Source organism: Diceros bicornis, chromosome 16 (genome assembly GCF_020826845.1).
Source record: "Diceros bicornis minor isolate mBicDic1 chromosome 16, mDicBic1.mat.cur, whole genome shotgun sequence".
NCBI classification, from domain to species: Eukaryota; Metazoa; Chordata; class Mammalia; order Perissodactyla; family Rhinocerotidae; genus Diceros; species Diceros bicornis.
Window position 1 is genome coordinate 64912995 of NC_080755.1, and position 18954 is coordinate 64931948.

Below are 18954 nucleotides of genomic sequence, written 5' to 3' on the forward strand. Positions count from 1 at the left end.
CGGTCAGGTGAGCCACGTCACAGGGACAGAGGGACTGCCACAATCAGACGGGCAGGCGTGCAAACGCTGGGAGGAATGCCGTGTGTCTGGGACAGCTCTGAGACGAGGCACTCTCTCAGGGGCAATGCAACACCTGGAGGCACCGTGGCCCCAGCTCACCAGGTGAGCCCCACTTCCACAGCAGGGGATCACCCTCCTCCAGAGCTGACCGGGAACCCCCAGCAGTCAGCAACAGACGGTTCAGAAGCAAAATCAGTGCAGTTCACTCTGTAGATGCTTCTTGACTAGGTGCAACTCACCTCTTCACATGTAAGGCCACATCACACAGGACTGGGGTCAGAGAACCAAATTCGGTTGTTTCTATCCACTATTGATGGATAAAATCTACAAAGAGGAATCCTTACATTTCACGTCAGGAGCAGCAAGTTCAAGTCTGCACTGGAGAAGACGAACACCTCCTCTTCATGACAAAATAGCACAGGTGACATTTAAACCCCAGCAAGGAGCCGAAAATCATAGCCAGCATCACCCATCCCACAGACTGGGAAAACCGCATCTGTCAGGGCAAGGAGGACTGAAATAAAGGAATTTAGGAGGTGAGGCAAGGACGGAAAAGACTACAAAGCTGTTACATCACTGGATTCTGTAAACACGGCGCATGCGTTTTTACTGGAACCCAGGAAAATCACTCATTTCCCCTCTAGAGAACACCCACTCAACGTTTACCACAAGCAGCCTCCTCCACAGCAGGGGGAATGAGCACAGAGAAGCCCAGCCGCCATCTTGTCCGCCTACGGAGCAGGCGTGAGTGCAGACAGGGGGTCTGAGCCCTGGCAGGGTCTGACCCACCCTGTGACCACAGGCTTCTGCCTCTTGAGTGACAAACCCGGACAGGGATGCTTTCCTAGGCTGGGAACCGAACCGTGTGGACCTCAGTTCTGGTTCTAACTCTAGTACTAACAAGAGTTGTGTCCATGGCATGGCCATGACGTGCCGGGCACCACACAGGAACGCAGCAACACAACCCCTTAGGGGCGTCACGGCCCCCACACTGCAACCGAGGAGAGTGGACACTCATGGGGCTATAGGACAAGACACACCGCTACTCAGCGCAAAAGGAGAATTACAGTCTAGGCCTCCAGGCTCACACACCTCCGCTAACCATGCTGTCCTTCAGCAACACACACACCACATGGCTTCAGGCAGATTACCAGATCTCCCTGTGCCTCGGTTTCCCCAATGATAAAACAAGGGGACAGACTACACATCCTTCAGTTCCCTCTCAGCTCTGAAATTCTATGATTCTATCTTGTGTCAAAAAGAGAGACAAAGCGAGATAAAATAAATCAAGTGTTTGACTTTTGCTAGCAAACTCAAACATTTGCACGGTGTTTGTTTTACAATAGTGAGTACATATAGCCCATATGCATCTCTCAGAGACAGGAAGAAAATCCCAGGGCACAGTCTCTAGAGCCTGATGTCTTTCACAGTATAATAAATTCATTCGGGAAGGTCAGGGAATGCAGCGTTCTGTTCAAGCAAATATTAGCATGCACGCCACGCATAGATGATCAATGCCTGAAGAATCAGAATAGCATAAAACTTACTTGTAAGAACCTATTTTCATCATAATTCAGTCTCCCTCTGATGACTGAGACAGCACACCAGGCAGGGTACCAGAGTGCCATGTGAACAGCTACCATCGTGTGTGTGTGTGCGAGCGTGCGCTACAAGTGCAGGTTGAGAGTGGTTCCTGGTTGCTAAGATGCTAACTAAACCACAGGGCATCCTGCATTCGACTGTCAAGTACATCTGAATGTTCTTCTTAAAGAACTTCACTGCATTTTTATAACAAATAAGAATTTAGTATGAGAGTTTTCCAGTCTTACTTTATCTTTTCCCAATGAAGTAAACTCTTCAGTGTTCAGGACAGTGTAAAACCATCAAGAATGTTGTCACCACTCATGGTTTGCTCAATCTGTTAGCATTTTATGGTCCCTCTTCTGTAATCTGGAGTAGACCTGCTCTTCCGTAACCTTCATCCCTACCATCCGGAGTTCTTTCTCTCCAGACCCCAGCCTGCGGGTGTTCTCTGGATGCTCTCTGCCTTATTTTGCCTACGTGGGAACAAAGTCCCTGGGGGAGCAGTGTTGGTCCTGGCATGGCATATGGCGGAGAGTGTCTCGCATGGCATGGCCTGCCACCTAACACCATCACTACAGTGTGTTACTGGGGCACTTCCCGGGTGGTACATCCATCTGTTTGTGGACACTTATTTGACATTACTCAAAATGAACCTCAGGGAGCTGGCCCGGTGGTGTAGTGGTTAGGTTCACGCGCTCCGCTTCGGCAGCCCGGGGTCTGCAGGTTCGGATCCCAGGCTCAGACCTGCCCACCGCTTATCCAGCCATGCTGTGGCGGCGTCCCACGTATAAAGTAGAGGAAGACGAGCACAGATGTTAGCCCAGGGCCAATCCTCCTCAGCAAAAAGAGGAGGATTGGCAGCAGACGTTAGCTCAGGGGTAACCTTCCTCACCAAAAAAAAAAAAAAAACCTCAGGCTGCCGGTGTGATGATGAAACTGGGCACAGCAAGACTGCGTGAGCCAGCCCAGGGACTGCAGGGGGCTGGCCTTCTGATCTCCCGTGACCAATTCCTCAAGCTCATGTCAAACAGAGGCCCCAACACCACGGAGACCCCTCGGAATCACCACTTCCCGTAGCTCTTGCCCAGGGAGGGTTCACTTTTTATAGGGAATTGTTCCCAGAAGTGCTTGCCTTCCTCTGCCCACGTAAACCGCCAGTTCATCATTTCCCGCCTATACCTGGAACCTCCCTTCGCCTCACCTGATTCCCTTTCTCGCCTCCTTGTCCACAACCCCTTCCTTTGTGCTATCACTTTTAGCCTCTTGGTAGGGCCGGTGATGAGTCCTGTGTTAAGGCAGAAGCCCCTCCCAGTCATGGAACCTGTGTGGGAGACGGAACCGGGCCAGGCTGGGCTGCATCTCGGGACCCGCTTCCCAGCTCAGGACACACACACCTCTAGTGGATTGCGCCAGAAGAACAACGGGGCGAATGCACCTGTCAGCGCTCCTTCTGCTCTGAAGTGAACCCTGAGAATAAGGAATAAAAGCTTCCCGTCTGAGCAGGCCGGGCCGCCACGTGCAAACACTCCTCCTGAATTCACACCCACATTCCACAGTCCGACTTCTGTTCGCTAGATCCACCCTAAATCCGGTCACAATGGGTGCACGTATAACAACACCTCCTCCTAAGCTAGAATGTTCTAAGGACTGTCCACTCTCTATCAACAAGAAGGAAGGAGGGCTGCTGAACCTTCTCGCTGGCTGCACGACCGTAGTCTGGCCCTCCTCGCCGGCCCTCGCGCAAATGTAGACAACTGGTCAGTCTCAAAGCGTGCGCTCAGCTAACATTTTAGAGTCAAAAGACTGGACCTTCTTTCAATTATGGTGGAAAGAAGATGAGCTCTAATGTACAAGCGCGTTGGCCTGGAGGGAGGCAGCGAGCACAGAAATATAGGAAAATGGAGACTTTCTGAAGTAAGTCCATTTTTTCCTTTAATTATCTTTCCTTCCCTTGACCATATTTTTTATTTCTTAAAACTCTCTCCTTAATTCTTCAAACTGCATATAATTTTATAGCACTTGTTCTAAGAACTTTTTATTCTATTAGGTTGAGTCATACAGTTTGCCCTCTCTGTCAGTCAAAAACAGTCAAATACTTGCAATTTCATATGACTTCATCTAACACTTGGGGTTTTAACATCAATTAAGTTACAGTGAGTATCCAAAGATATCTAGAGAAGGTGGGCTCAATAGACTACGGATTTGATGTGACAGAAGATGTTAGGAAAACAAGAATTGGTCAAAACCTGGGGTAGTCACATAAGTTTGAGCAGAAACGATGGAGATGAACAGCGGGAATGAGCTCCTCGGCCTTTTGCATTGAGGCAGGTTCAAACACCTCACTGGCTCCGGGCACCAGGCGAGGCCGACTACGGGGCCTCTCAGGATGGCACCCACTCTAACAGCACAGGTAGTGCAGGAAGAGAACCCTTCAAGAGGACACACTTCGCAGGCTTCTGTCACACCCAAGCCACCGAAAGGCTTTCTGAGCAGAAGGCGACTTTGGCCTATTTCCTGGAGGAGCAGAATATTCACCTGTCCTCCCTCTAAGCACACTGACTCTGCTTTGTGTTTGAAAATGTTCATTTTTATAAACTTCAATTATATGCCCTTTCAATACTCCTCTTCCCTAATTAAAAGGGTTAATTTATTGTGAACTTCAAAACTGTACTTTCTATCAGCACCATGTCACTTTCTCAATGGAGGATTAAAATCTAGCTTAGTAACACATTTTAAATTATTGAATATTATTCACAACTTGGCTCTTCTACTATCTTAAGTCAGTAATGAGGGCTGCTAGGACCCAGTCTCCTGTGTACATAAAGGTAACATGACAATCAAAGCCTTCCAAAGGAGTAGACAGCAACCCTCAAATGAAAAAGAACGTTTCATGAAAAAAAGAAGTTTCTTTCAATTAATCTGATAAAGCAAATTATCTCTAGATCCAGAAGTAGCATTCAAATCCATTCCTGGATGTCAACAAAACTTTGGGTAAAATTGTGGCACAATGAGGATTTACTTGAAGAGTCACAAAAATCTGAATTCTAATGCCAACTCAACTACCACAAGTAGACGGATTCATTCTTATGAGAACTGTGATCTTTCATCCCTCAATTTCTACATATTTCCTCTAACAATTTTAACCAGTCATCCCAAAGTCCTATGAGAATTTAGTCACTTAAACGTTTAAAGATCTAAACAATCTTTGAGTAACAGGAAAGGGGAGCGTTGTCTGAAGTTGTATGTGTTTTTTAACAAAAGAAGGGCAAACTACATATCAAAATAGAGAACTCAAAATACCCATTTGCTTTTCCAAAGTGGCTGCTTCCAAGGCCTTCACCAAACCCTACAGATGAGAGTGCTTTGTGAGTGCTGACTCCATGCAACACCCATCTCTCTCATTAAGGAGGATCCGTGAGTGCCACGCCAGACCATTAAAGACCTGCTATGACTGAAAAGTGTGTGTTTTTCAGAGGAAAGATACTGCCCTTTGGGTACAAAAAGTGACCCGTGCAGGGGCCGGCCCAGTGGTGTAGTGGTTAAGTTTGCGCAATCCAGTTCAGCGGCCCGGAGTTCACGGGTTCAGATCCCAGGTGTGGACCTATGCACCACCTGTCAAGCCATGTTGTGGTGGCATCCCACATACAAAAAAAAAAAGAAGACTGGCACAGATGTTAGCTCAGGGACAATCTTCCTCACCAAAAAAAAAAAAAAGTGACCCGTGCAGACCTACAATGTTCTTCCATATTTTATGCCACTGTCATGCCATAAATTTCTTTTTCTAGCTCTCAGTAAGCTACAATATCCTGCTGATTCTATCTTAACTTGTTGTTAAACTCAAGTATGATATATAATCTTCTTATAGAATCATCTGAGGTATCAAATTTCTCAAAAAAATAGATTACATATAGAGAAAATACATAATCTCATTAAGAAGTAAATGACAATCTCTAAAATTTAACACACCTGAGAAGAAAAAAGTAAACTCCAATCTATAGTGAAAATAATTTGATCTTGCCAACATCTTGACTTTGAAAGCACTAGTAAATTAGCTTATTATTAATCATTTGATCATCATCATAATAGACGGGGCAAGACCCAAGAATCTTTCCAAATATTAAAAATAATTGTCTTCAAAGTAAAAGAAAAACAGAGGTGGTGCTGAGCTAATATTTTATTCAATGTGCTCCAAAAAGGAGTCACAGTATTATTGGAATGTGACCAGTAAAATCTATAGTTGTAAAAATTTTAAAAATAGGAAAACCAAGAATTAATCTTCAAAAATGCCACTCAGGGGTTGCAATTGGGTTCACCAGGTTTTACATGACAAACTGTTAGAAGAATCCAAAAAAGCTTACAGAAAGAACGTGCATTTTCAGAGAACAGTACATCCCCCTGCTCCTTCCCACAGGTTAATGACTAAGAAATGAAGTGTGAAATACAGGTCGATGCATAATGTGTCCATTTACCTGTATGCACACTTATAAATGTGTCTGCAGACTCAGCACAAGTTTTACTACAGGATTAGAGAAACGATTTTATTGACTCAATATGTATCTGAGTGCAGTAGGTTCTCACATAACACACTGTATAAACCGACAATAATTAAACTCTGTCCCAAAGACTTAGCTAAGCCTCTAATGAGGAAAAAATGACATAGATTTGTGTTTTGTTGTAAAGAAACGCACAGGGGTCGTATCCTCACTATAGAACGTAAACAGCCTTGCTGAAGGCACGGGTTCCTGGACCCCTGACCTCCAGGTAACAGCCGCACCCATTAACCAGTGATCAGGGAGAAGCGAAACACATCCCCAGCTATGGGGACAAAGTTACACGTTCTATCACTGAAACATCACCTTACACTTAAAAGAATCACCCAAAACAAAAAATAATCAAAAAAATATCAAAATGTTTAAAATTTATAAAAAGAAGAAAAATAGCGAAAACAAAATTGGGCAAGCATCTTTAAATATTTACATAGCTGCTATCTGGAAAGTAATCTGTTCCAATTAGCCGTCTCTAAACCCACAGGGTTACTTGAATCCAAGGAGATTAATCACGACCGCACACCAACTTGAAGTTACTCTTTCACTCGGCTGTCTGGTGCAAGAGAGGAGGAGAGCAGAGGAAAGTGTGTGTGGACACATGCGTGTGCAGGCTGTATGGTGAGAGAACTGGGTCTGGCACTGCAAAGGAAGAGAAGGGCACATCTCAGAGGTGGCCCATCACCTGTTCTTCGCTCAGAAATGACCAGGAGAGACCATCAACTCAACAGGCCAGAGGTGTTAACTTATGCAAACACTATGGGCAACTAGCAAAAAGAAGCCTGAAGTGGAGCTGACAGGCGTCTGCATCTGCGGGTTGGACCTCCAAGTATACGCCCGGTTCAGGATACCCAGGTGTGGGGCCACCAAGGTGCAGGGCTACCTGTGCCAAGACTACCTGGGTCTGGGACACTGGGGCAAGGGCTACAAAATCAGAGTTACCTGGGTGTAGGACCACCTGGAATATGGGGCTGCCTGAGGACTGGGGCTGCCTGAGGCTGGTACATCAGGATGCCGGGCCACCTAGGTACAGGGCTACCTGAGCCCTGACTACCTGGGAGCCAGGACTACCTGGGCCTGGATCAGCTGGCTACAGGGCTACTGACCCTGGACCTCCTGGGCTCAGGTATACCCGGGCATGGGACCACCTGGGCATGGGATACCTGGGCAGAATACCTGGGCAAAGGATATCCCGGGAAGGGCTACCAGGGCACAGGGCTACCTGGGTGGGGGGGCCACCTGGGCACAAGGCTCCCTGAGCGGGAACACCTGGGCGCGCGGGCTCACCTGGTGCCGCGTCGGCCGCGCCCTCGTCTGCGCTCTCGTCGGCCAGGCCGGAGCCCGGGGAGTCGGCGGCGGCGCAGGCCGAGCCGGGGCTGCTGGGCTGCGAGGCCGAGTCGCCCTCGCTGAGCGAGCCGCAGCGGGCGCGGGGCGCGCGCTCCCCGGGGACGTCGCGGTCGCGGTCGCGGCGCGCGCGCCGGTGCACGCGCGAGTGCAGCACCATCTGGTGGTAGGTGCGGAAGATCTTGCCGCACTCGAAGCACTCGGACGACTTGCCGTGGCCGGCGGGGGCGGCGGCGCGGCGGCTGGGGCGCACGGCCGGCCGGGGGTCCAGGGGCCCGGGCGCGGAGTCCCCGGGCGCGCCCGCCCTCTTGCGCGGGGGGCCCTGCGCGCCCGGCTCGGGCTCGCGCTTGCGCTTCTCCTGGCTCACCAGGATGTACTCGCGCCGCTCCTTGTCGAAGGCCACGTCGCCGGCCAGCGCCTCGTCCCACGCCCCGTACTTGAGGTACTCGGCCGGCTCGGCCACCCTGCCCCTGGTGGCCAGCTGCCAGGCCTGGTAGCTGTTGACCGGGTCCAGCTCGGCCACGCGCCGCCCGGCCTGCCCGCGGGCGGGCGCGCCAGGCTCGGCGGGCCGCAGGTTGAGGCACTGGAGGAAGAGCCGCTGGGGGTCGGCGGGGCCGCCCTGCGCCGCGCCCTCCCCGGCCGGGGCCCGCGTCCGGCCGGCCTCCACGCGGCGGTGGATGGCGTTGTGGGCGTTCAAGCTGTCCAGGTTTGTAAACAGGTTCCCGCACTTGGTGCAGACTTCGTAGAGGGACAGGCCAGCCACGATCACCTCCTCCTGCACCACGTCGTTGATGGTGGCGATGGGGTCCAGCTCGCTCTTGGGCTTGTTCTTGCTCCCCGTCTTCGGGCCGTGCGCCTTCATGTGGTTCTTCAGGAACCACGGCTCCTTGAATCTTCGACCGCAAATGTGGCAGCCGTGATCGAAGGAGCCCCTGTGCTTCTTCATGTGCGCCTTCAGGAACCAGGTCTGGCTGAAGGCCTGGCCGCACACCTCGCAGGGGAACTCCCCGGGGGGCAGCTCGGGCTTGCCGCTCTCCACGTAGGCCTCGCCGCCGGGCCCCTGCGCGGTGATGTGGTCCCTCTCGATGTGGCTGAGCAGGGACTCCTCCCTCAGGGTCATGTAGCTGCACAGCCTGCACTTGAAGGGCTTGTGCGCCTGGTGCACGTGCTGCTCCAGATCCTTCTTCCGCTCGAACTTGCTCTTGCAGAAGGAGCACTGAGCGGCTCCGGCCTTGCCCTCCTCGGGGGCACCCGCGGTGCCCTCCGTCTCCTTCTTGCTGCTCCTCAGCAGGATCTTGCTGTTGTCCATCTGGGTGGCCCCGTTCAGGATCTTGTTGCAGGCCGACGTGCTTTTCGTGGGACTGGCGCAGCCGTCCAGGCCCTCTGACACGCGCATCTCGCCCGCCTCGGGCTCGTGGCCCTGGATCAAAGTCCCCGTGCGGTGGCTGCGGATGTGGATCTTCAGGTTGCCCTTCTGGGACGCCCTGTGGTCGCAGTAGGGACACTTGTAGGGCTTCTCCCCCGTGTGCTTGCGCATGTGCTGCGACAGCGAGCTCTGGAAGGGGAAGCTTTTGCCGCAGATGCAGCAGCTGTGGCTTGTGGCCCTGTCCCCATCCACCTCGGGGCTCCTGCTGGCCCTGGCGGGGCTGGGGCCCCTTCTCAGCTCCATCTCAGCCTCTCGGTTGCGATCCATCTCCAGGACGAGGGCTCGCCCCGAGGAGGCGGGCTCAGCTCTCTGTCACAGGGGCCTGCCGGACAAGGTCTTATCTCGCCATCTTCAGATAAGTCTTTTGCGTCGCAGCTGCAGAGATGTTCCCGCCACAAAGACGTGCAGATCCTACCTGGAGAGCATGGCAGGCGCAGCGAGCACCTGAAACAGAAAAGACACAGAGATCTTAGGAAGGAGCCAGTAACACCCTGGATGGTGATCGGCATGCTCCTCCAGAAAAATCTTAACCCAGTCCAAATAAAAGAGACACCAACAAAAACGTAAACCGATGTACAAGCAGCTGCTTCCTTTAAAAGATCAATAAGTAAACAGTAAATTATTGATAATAATTGTGTGCTAAATCATTAAAATAAATCATTGTAAATGACTGCATTCAATTTTTTTAATCAATTAGATACCAATTCTAATTTAAGGAAAGACTGTGGTGAGAGAGTTTGTGGGAGTGTGAGAAACGCTACGGAGCAAGGACAGCGTGTGGAAACGTGGAACAAAGAAGGAGAGTGGAGACCGTGGAGGCAGAGGCTGCGCCCAGGACAAGCGAGCTGCAAAGGCAGGTGACAACTGTGAAAGGCACTGCACAAATGTATCTCTGTGTCTAGACTTAAGGAAACGGGTCTTTGGTTAAGAATGTAGATGATTTAGTAAAAGAGAGGCAATGAAGTGCACAAGCAGAACCCTGCGCTCTCCGGTGACAGGTGTCACACTGTGTGGCCACTGTCACTTTCATGCCCCTCCCACCCTCCGGAGAACGAGGGCCCCGGTCTGAGTGGCTCCTCCAGCCACCTGGCATGTCCAGCGCCCTGTGCACAGGCAAGGGCAAACCAGGCAAGCGGTATCCAGCGCTCTGCCTGACACACAGCAGGCACCCATCCACACCCCAGGAAAGCCAACATGATCGCCTGTAACCACAAGGGGGATCCAAGACAGTGCACCCCAAAAAGCAACGATGTCCAGCAAAAACAGGAATTTCCACCTGACTTGTGATAAGTACAATACACAAAGCAAGGAGCCTCTTAGAAAGGATGTTCGAGGTACGGCGTCTTTCAGGACAGTATCCTGACGGGTTAGAAAGGGCGGGAGGGCTACCCACAGCTCCCCTGGGACACGGTCTGTTTATCCTTCTTATCTCTAAACAGAAGTAGTCAAGATGATTCTGAAGGTCTCCCTTCTGGGGAGGCTCCAGACTTGCATGGAGAGGCACCCAGATGGGCAGATTTTCTTTAAAAAGAAAACAAAACTATAACATGTAGAAAAGAAGCCGTGTTTTTACAAACTTTTGTTGAAAAATGAAAGCTCTCCCCTAAAAGAACCCAGACAGCGACTCCTTGTTTGCTCTGGGTTGCCCCACCTGCCATGTTTTCACTGGAGCAGACACAGAAAAGACTGACGACAGGATGGAGGGGCGAGGGGTGTCCACCCAGACGTCCCCAGGGAGTGGGGATTCTGAGTGCATTACACTTGTTCCTCCACGTCCCCACGAGGGTGCAGAGGCCATCAACGACGGACACCTTCTGAGAAGACACTGCTCTCTCCAAAAGCCTCCTCCCACAGACCCGTTCAACGACAGGCAGAAATCTTATTTCAGTGATGTATTCTAAAACATCTTTCGAGAAAGCCCCAGGCTAGCAAGTTTCCCGGGCACCTAAAGAAACCAACACAGTCTGAGCAGCAAACTGCAGAAGGAGGCAGGAAGCAGAGCGGCCATGAGGTGTTGTCACTAACACTGTGACTACACTAACAGGTGCACAAGTTCCTCCTGATGAGACAGGGAGCCCCAAAACTCCATGACTCCAATAAAATAAAAACTACCCCTAAGATTGGATAAACAAAGGGGGTTAATAAGAACACCTACCTATTCATGACAATTCCAGCTAATTTAAATTATTTTTTTTGGTGAGGAAGATTCACCCTGAGCTAATATCTGTGACATCTTCCTCTATTTTCTATGTGGGACACCACCACAGCATGGCTTGATGAGTGGTGTATAGGTCCTCGCCCAGGATCCAAACCCGCGAACCCCCGGCCACCAAAGCAGAGCGTGCGAACTTACCCACTATGCCACTAGGCCGGCTCCCTCAAGCTAATTTAAATTATTTTTTCAAGTTGTTTTGGTCTTGGCACAAGTTCTGGATGGCTGTGTATTATTTATGATGATTTATAAGGCAAATGATTGGCATGTATCCACTTCTATCCCAGGGCTTATTTCATCCCCCAAATGTTGAATGTGATGTAATATATAAAGTATGAATGATACACACTATTTATATTTAACTTAGTGACCTAATCTGGGTATAAAAATCTTAGGAGTTTAAAGAACCATATAGAAGTAAGTTTATAGAGGAAAAAAACACTGGAAATGGGTGGCTCTGAAATAATTTTACAGACTCCACTGGACCTCTAAGTTGGTTCATAAAGGATGTTAAATGTCAGACAGTTCTCCAATTCAAGGGGATCAAACAGCCAAAACCCAGCCACAAAGACAAGATTCACAGAGTACGAGCATTCAATGACTTAAGGATCCTAAGAGGTGACCCACAAAGGCACCTGGAAATTACAGTGAATTTTCCAAGTGAGAAGACTTTGAATCATCAAAAATGCATGCTCTGTGGCCAGTCTGTTCCTTCCTTCCTTCCCTGCTACACCTTGGTGTTTTCGGCAATTCCAGGAGCCACAGAAAGATCTTTCCAAGCCAAGCTACCACTCCAGGCGTCTGCACATGGAGACCCCGCCTTCGTGCCACCCAGGTGTGGCAGGTCGTGGGGTTCGGCCAGCACTGCGTGGTGCCAAGTGGACCCTGGGAGCTGGTCCCCCGTTAACCAGCCTATGGCTTTCAAGGGCGTCTTTCACATCCTGGGCACGTCTCCTCATCTGCCAGGTGCTGAGGACAGGACTTGAGGAAGCCGCGTCTCAACAGTGCCTCTTGCAAGCAACTCCTCAGAACGCCACTCAGAGCCCCTGTACCAATGCAGAGTGGACAGTCCAGGAACGATAAAACACCTGCCCAGTGGGGGCCTCACTTCTAATACCAGGCGGCATCCTCCCTTACAGACCCGCAGGCCCAGAGCGAGTGCACGGGAGAGGATTCGATGTGAGTGCAGCCCCATCCCCTACCATGGAGGCGGAAGGAACTGGCTCAGGTGGTCCCCGGCCACCTCCGGCATCCAGGCACATGGTGGGTCCAAAAGGATGCAGCCGCCCTGACCGCCCTGCTCCCCCTCCTTTCCGTGGGGGCCTCAGAGTCTTCTGCACACTTACAAAGGCATTGCACTGCCAACTTTCCTTACTGAGAAATCCCTCTCCCATTTCCTCATCACAGCCCTGATGTTGCAAGTTTCTGATTCCCCAGCAGCCCCAAGCCTGGACACTTTCCCTCAAGAAGCCCAAAGACTAGAGAATACAGTTTTCGTTTCTTACTTGGGCATCCTCCAAAACTAGCTTGAAAGCTTTACTCAAAGCCAGCAGGGCCCTGCAATTTACAGGAAAATTCTCAAGTTAGGGCATTAACGGTGCCCCTGCAATCAGCAGACAAGATCTTCTTTCTCTTTTGCTTCTCCTTCTTCTCTGCCCACTCCATCCCTCAGAACTAAGCCCTGCTATCAGTCCCCGTGAGAGTTGCATGGGACGTGTTTTTACAGAACTTATAAATATTCTGGAGGAGAAAATATATCAATGTACAAATGGAAAATACGCTATAATGGTAGTAACTATTTAAGCCCAAGACACCATTATCCTAAGGAAATCATAACATCCACAAAACTGGCTCCACTTGGAAAAGGTCCAGTACGTGGCCCCCTTCCTCATGCCCATGGTGGGCTCATGAAGTTTCTTGCAAACCTTTAAAAAAACAGTTAAGAAGTAATTCCCTGCAACCGGCTCTCCTTAGTCCGTGGCCAAATCAACAAATCTTTGTAATAGTTCTTTTCAGCTGCAGGCAAAAATTGCTATTTAAGACAGGGTCATCACTTCGTTTCCAAAAAAGAACAAGAATGCTGTCATCAGAACTTGCAACTTAAAAATGCACCGCGGGCAGCGGCCCCAGTTAGAAGGCTCAGGGGGACGTTATCGGCCCTCCCAGCACTACGGGCTCTGCTATCCTTGGTTAAAAAAGCCCACTACCCTCTGTGAGCCGGGAGGGTCTCAGACAGTTTCTCAACATGTATCCTGGTCCCTAGTGGGGGTGGTCCACATCCGAACACCACCATGGGACAAAGGTTATACTCCTCCGTGCCAGCCAAATGCATTTCAGTCCCGGGCTGCCCCTGTTTCGCTCTCGCAGACAAGCACATGCACGCCAAATGTGAGCTGGTGTTCCAACTTTTCCTAAAACACATTAGCCTCAAGATAAAACATGTAAATAAATGCTAGCATTTTACCCAGACCAGAGTGATTAAAGAAAGTCTTCCAGCAACACAAACATGAGGAGGGGAGGGAGCAGAGGCGAGAGCATTAGCCGACACGACCACACGTCAGCCCGCATACGTACACAGAGGCCCCATCTGAACACCATTTTGCCCATCATGAATCACGGTTTCGTTCTTATTGTGTTACAGACTTTTTCCAAGGTTCTAATTGGGAACTTGCCAGACAAGACTGTAATTTAATTGTTTAGGCATAAAAATGCCTTGCTGATTAGGGTTTTAAAATAGATTTCCAATGGATCTCTCACTGTGTGTGTGTGTGTGTCTAGAGATCTAATGAACAGTGCAGCTACTTTTTAAAAATGCCTTATATAATTTTTGAAATAAATTTCGTTTTGAAAAAGGTAAGTTAACCACATTTACAAAAAAATAAGAAAAAGTAAAATGTTTATTAAAGAAAATAAAAATGTATATTCATAACAAAAAACGCATTATGAGGGAGATGGGGAGGGGTTTAAGAGGACAAAATATAAAAGTTTTGAAAATAAAATATGTAACTAAACTTTAAAGAATAACCGTGTGAACGCATAAATAAATAAAGCGTTAGGTCTCAAGACGTTGGAGAGAGGCTGCTGCCACACTCAGAGGTTCTCTCTTCCCTGCAGAGCACAACTGGAAGGCACTGACTTCCCCAAGACTGCTTCCTCTCACTGGATTTGGGATCAACTCAACCTGCAGGTAAAGGTTCCGGCCAATAAACCACCCCAGTAAGTGAGCACCCTGAGCTGTGTCTTCCACCTCGTCCTGGTGGTCCACTGAGGGGGCTCCTGTGCAGGGCGAGGACGGGGTAACCCACTGCCCCACAGGAACTCCTTTAGAGCAGGCCCTGCAGAGCCAGGTCCAGACCCTACAGCCAGAAGAAGTATTTTATGCAGCCAAAGGGTCTATACAGCACCAACATGGGCGACCACAGTCTCCATGGGCATCCGGAACCCCCTGCCCCGACGGCTCCTCATGCGGAAGCCCCACGACTGGCGGGGGCAGATTTTACGAGGGTCCTCACGACAATTCCTGAGAGCCTGCTGGGCGCCGAGCGACTGATGGGAACCAAACAACTCGTTGAATAAATTAATGAAATGTCAACATAGTACCTAAACATAAGTAGTCACTGGCAGTGACAATATTTGGTTTAATAAATTCAAAAAGACAAACTAATAGAAGCTTAGGAAGCTAAATGAGAAATCATTCACTAGTCACTGGACCCTCACAGGTTCACCCAACAGGTTATTCACTACCATGTAACGTCTTCCACCAACAGCTGGAATCACCCACAGCAGACAGGTGCCAACACGTCTCCGCTCCAGGACTCTCTATCAAAATTAAACTTTAATATGGACGGGATGTTAGGCCACATTCCAGAACTGCTATTCCTTTTGTTAGGTTGGTAATATAGGAGAACCTTCTTATTTTTTAGAGACATGATGAAATATTTTAGAGGTGGTTCACAAAAAAGAGAGAAAAAAGGTAGATATGTCAAAGAGTTAACAGTTGCTGGACCTAGATGGTGGGTGTATCTGTATATTCATTACTCTTCCATTTTTATGGATTTTGAAAGTTTTTCACAAAAGAAATTAAAAAATAACTCCCTCGGGCCGGCCCCGTGGCTTAGCAGTTAAGCGCACGAGCTCCGCTGCTGGTGGCCCAGGTTTGTATCCCGGGCGCGCACCGACACACCGCTTCTCTGGCCATGCTGAGGCCGCGTCCCACATACAGCAACTAGAAGGATGTGCAACTGTGACATACAACTATCTACTGGGGCTTTGGGGGAAAAATAAATAAATAAAATTATAAAAAAATAATAATAATAACTCCCCCTTGCAACTCCAGTAAGTAAGACAACTGAAAGCAGAGAAGCTCTGGGGGAGCGGGGTGGGGGTCGGGGGCCCTCACCCACCCCTTCAGGCCCCAAGGAAGCTCAGAGGGCTCTAAGAAAGGCAGTTTGGGAAATTTACCTTTTGTGAACTCTAGTATTTAAAATTCAAAGAAAGAAAAACCATCTGAACGATATGAAACTGTTCCAATGAAAAGCAGTACTTTATTTCAAGAGATGCTTGCTGATGTTTCAGAGCCTTGCCCGGAGACATTCAAGGAATCCACCAAAGTTCCGGTCACGGCCTCGTGCAGACGGCGGCAAGCCTCCATTGCCAGCCAAAATGCGGGCGCCCGCTTACGTGGGCGTCCACGAGGGTCCTGTCCATGCTTCCCCAGCAAAAAACCAGCAATGCTGTGGAGGTTTTTCTTCCATATTTTAAACAATCATTTTCTGACCAGCAAACTACGGCGTTGTCAAGGGAAGAAGGTAAAATATCCTCTATTTTCAAATAGTAAGCACCTCTCTGAATCTACAGGAAATTTTGCCGTCTTCTGCTCTGTGAATTAAACCAACACAAAGCAAATGCTGAACAGTTTTATACTAATTAATCTTCCTAAAACTATCTAAGTCCATTCTATCGAAACCTTGTCCTGAAAAAGGAATCAGAAGGTTAATTTTCAAATAACCTCTAATGTTTACAGTTATTTGGCAACAAAGCAACACCGTGAGTTTCCCTAAGCTGACCCCAACCAGACCGGTCCACACAAGGGCAGCCTGAAGAAGGGGAAGCACAGGAGGCTGCCAGAACACTGGAAGTGCCATTTCCTGCCCGAAGTTTAGTGTTTCCCAGTTTAGGGAAACAAAATCTGAAGCTTGTGCTGTTTTTCAAATAACTCTCTACTTGGATGTTTCTTCAGTTCTAGCTCATTCATTAACCACAGCATGATACTCAGAAGTAGTTTTGGTTTCCTCGACGGCGTGGGGTCACTTGCTGGGGGCCCACGGTCTTCCGGAGGGTCCCCGTCCAGCACTCGGAGCTCTGGTAACAGGAGAATTTGTGAAATTTGAAGAATTGGTGAGGCAGGGAAGATGCCCATACAAAGAAAACAGCTCTCAGCAGACAGCATGCCCAGGATATCTACAGGAGTGTCACGGCTCCAAAAGGCAAGTCGGAACACAAGAGGGCGCGTCTCCCGCACGGCCTGGCGCGCAGTTCGCGGTTCTGAAGCGACTCTGAAGCAGTCACTTCTGCCCACTGCCGCAGGGCCTGCCCAGAAACCCACGCCCAGGGGTGCCGGCCCGGCCGGGAGCACACTGCCCGTTTGTTCTCCTGCAGACAATGAAATGGGCTTTACTAGTTACACTGTAGTATTATGAGCCATGAATTAAAATACATCATTAACATCCTGCTCGAGCTTATCTACTGCTGAGACAAAAAGCCTATTCTCCAAACAAATGGGGAGAAATTCCCTAACAACAATGAGAAGTTCCTCTCCCCACACACCAATCTGCCCAAGATTAACAATTCCAGGCTTATAGTCCCCAGACCAGGGTCCCAGTGGCTCCGTGAAGCAGCGCATTCACTGCTGGGAGAGTAAGGACCGCTGATGATAAGGCCTGGAGGCCGCCTCGCTCAGACCAATCAATAATCCATTATGAGCAAACTACATTTCCACCCTAACCAGAAGAAATGAATAAGAGGTGACCAGAATCCGAGGCATTCACAGGACGCCTCACCCCACCTCCCCCACTAGGGTAGAAGGACACAAACCCAAGATCCCAGGCGCAAGGAACCCACAACCGCCACCGCAGGCCTTATTTTCAGGCAGCCAAAGAACAACTCACGCAGACAATTCTGCCAAAAACACTCATTTTTGAGGTAAGTCTCAAATACGCTCTGTTCAGAGCACAAGGTAATGGGAATGAACCATCAACATGGTGACAAAATTCCATTTTCTTAAATGCTGGTTTCCTTTATTTAGCACCTACAAATAAATCAAAGCAAGTGCCAACACGTTAGTCCCCAAACGTAACTAACTGTCCATAATAAGGTTTATTATGCAAACTCCGTGACCATTTAAGAAGACTCACTTCGATTCTGTACGTCAGACCACGGCTTTAGAACCATCGCTCCCTTTACAGCGAAAACGCCTGGATGACCTACATGTTATTCTGCAAGTAGGTTACCTTTTATGAAGCTGTTTACCACAATCTGTCAAAACCCCAAATAAATTCCTGGTTCAGGAGAGGAGAGACCGTTTCCATCTTCACCTCCAGATAGAGGGTACAAAGAGAACGTTTATTAAGAGTAAAGATGGCATACTAATATATTTGCAGAAGAAAAACAAATTAACATCAATATATAAGCTGCCCATCTGTCCTTTTACTAAAATACAAAGATTGGTAGTCAAATCTGACCTTACAGGAGACCCAAAAAAAAACCAGATGAACACACAATTGTTAATCACATTCAGAAAAGTCCAAGAATAAAGGAGGGAGGATGTGGGAATTTTCTTTCTCCAGTCATTAACAACATATTCTGAGAAATCCAAGTAAATGCATTACTGTTACCTGTTAATTACTATCTCCCAAGTCTTATATTAATAGTGACTTTATCAGTCTGTTCGTCCTTAAAGAAGTGAACTTCACAAAACTGGAAAGAAGAAAAGGAACAGGAGCCAGAGCTCACCCTGTGATTTTCAGCAGATAAACGGCCTGCTGGAGCCACGGAGAGCTGGGATCAGGGGATCTGGCGGTGAAGCCAGCTTCCCTCAGCGCCGGCGCTGCTCTCGGAGTTAATGACCTTGCCAACGTTTCCATTAAGAGCCCCATTTCCAGAAGCTCAGAACTGCATCTCCCCCAACCCGGGCGGCTGGGATGGAATCTGTCCTCACTGAGGACTGCTCAGCTTTTTACAAGAAGAGAACAAATCGCTGACTCTTTGTTACATGAACCACAAAAACGGTAAGTTTTTACTTTTTCGAGGAATTCAGGAACGCTGAAAACTTGAGCACACCAGAGAAAAGGAAGGCTCATACATTTCTATTTTTAAGACAAACATGGAAAATTAGAGGGCCTTAGACGAACTGCAGGGAAAACCCCCATTTGCAAGTGGCTTTTAGGTGTTTACTGAGCCTAAACTCAAAAGTGTAGAAACTGTCACCAATTTAGTATCTAATATAAAAATTTTTTAATTTCCTTTTAGAAATTATCAGCAGTGAAAACAAAACAATGGTGTGCAGAAACTCACTGTATTTTTTCACTAGGTAACACTCCTGGTCTTCTAGACATACCCTTTTGAAATGTCTATTAGTTGATTGTAAAATACATTTTAACTGAAATTTCTTTCTACAAATAAGCTGTATCTTCTTCCACGTAAACCAACAGCAAAGGGCAACATTTGTCCCAACACACACACGTTGACCTATTTTCCAGCATCTTACCTAAAACCAACATTTCTCT

General features: G+C 48.7%; 1 protein-coding gene across 5 annotated transcripts in view; it reads right to left on the reverse strand.

Moving 5' to 3' along the window:
• ZNF516 (zinc finger protein 516) overlaps nucleotides 1-18954 on the reverse strand; it is a 115387-nt gene that overhangs the window by 58692 nt on the left and 37741 nt on the right. For all 5 annotated transcript variants that reach the window (XM_058557318.1, XM_058557316.1, XM_058557317.1 and 2 more), the window contains exon 2: nucleotides 7476-9402. In XM_058557318.1, coding sequence (XP_058413301.1) covers nucleotides 7476-9225 — 1750 coding nt within the window. In that variant the 5' untranslated portion in view covers nucleotides 9226-9402. The remainder of the gene's footprint in view (nucleotides 1-7475; nucleotides 9403-18954) is intronic.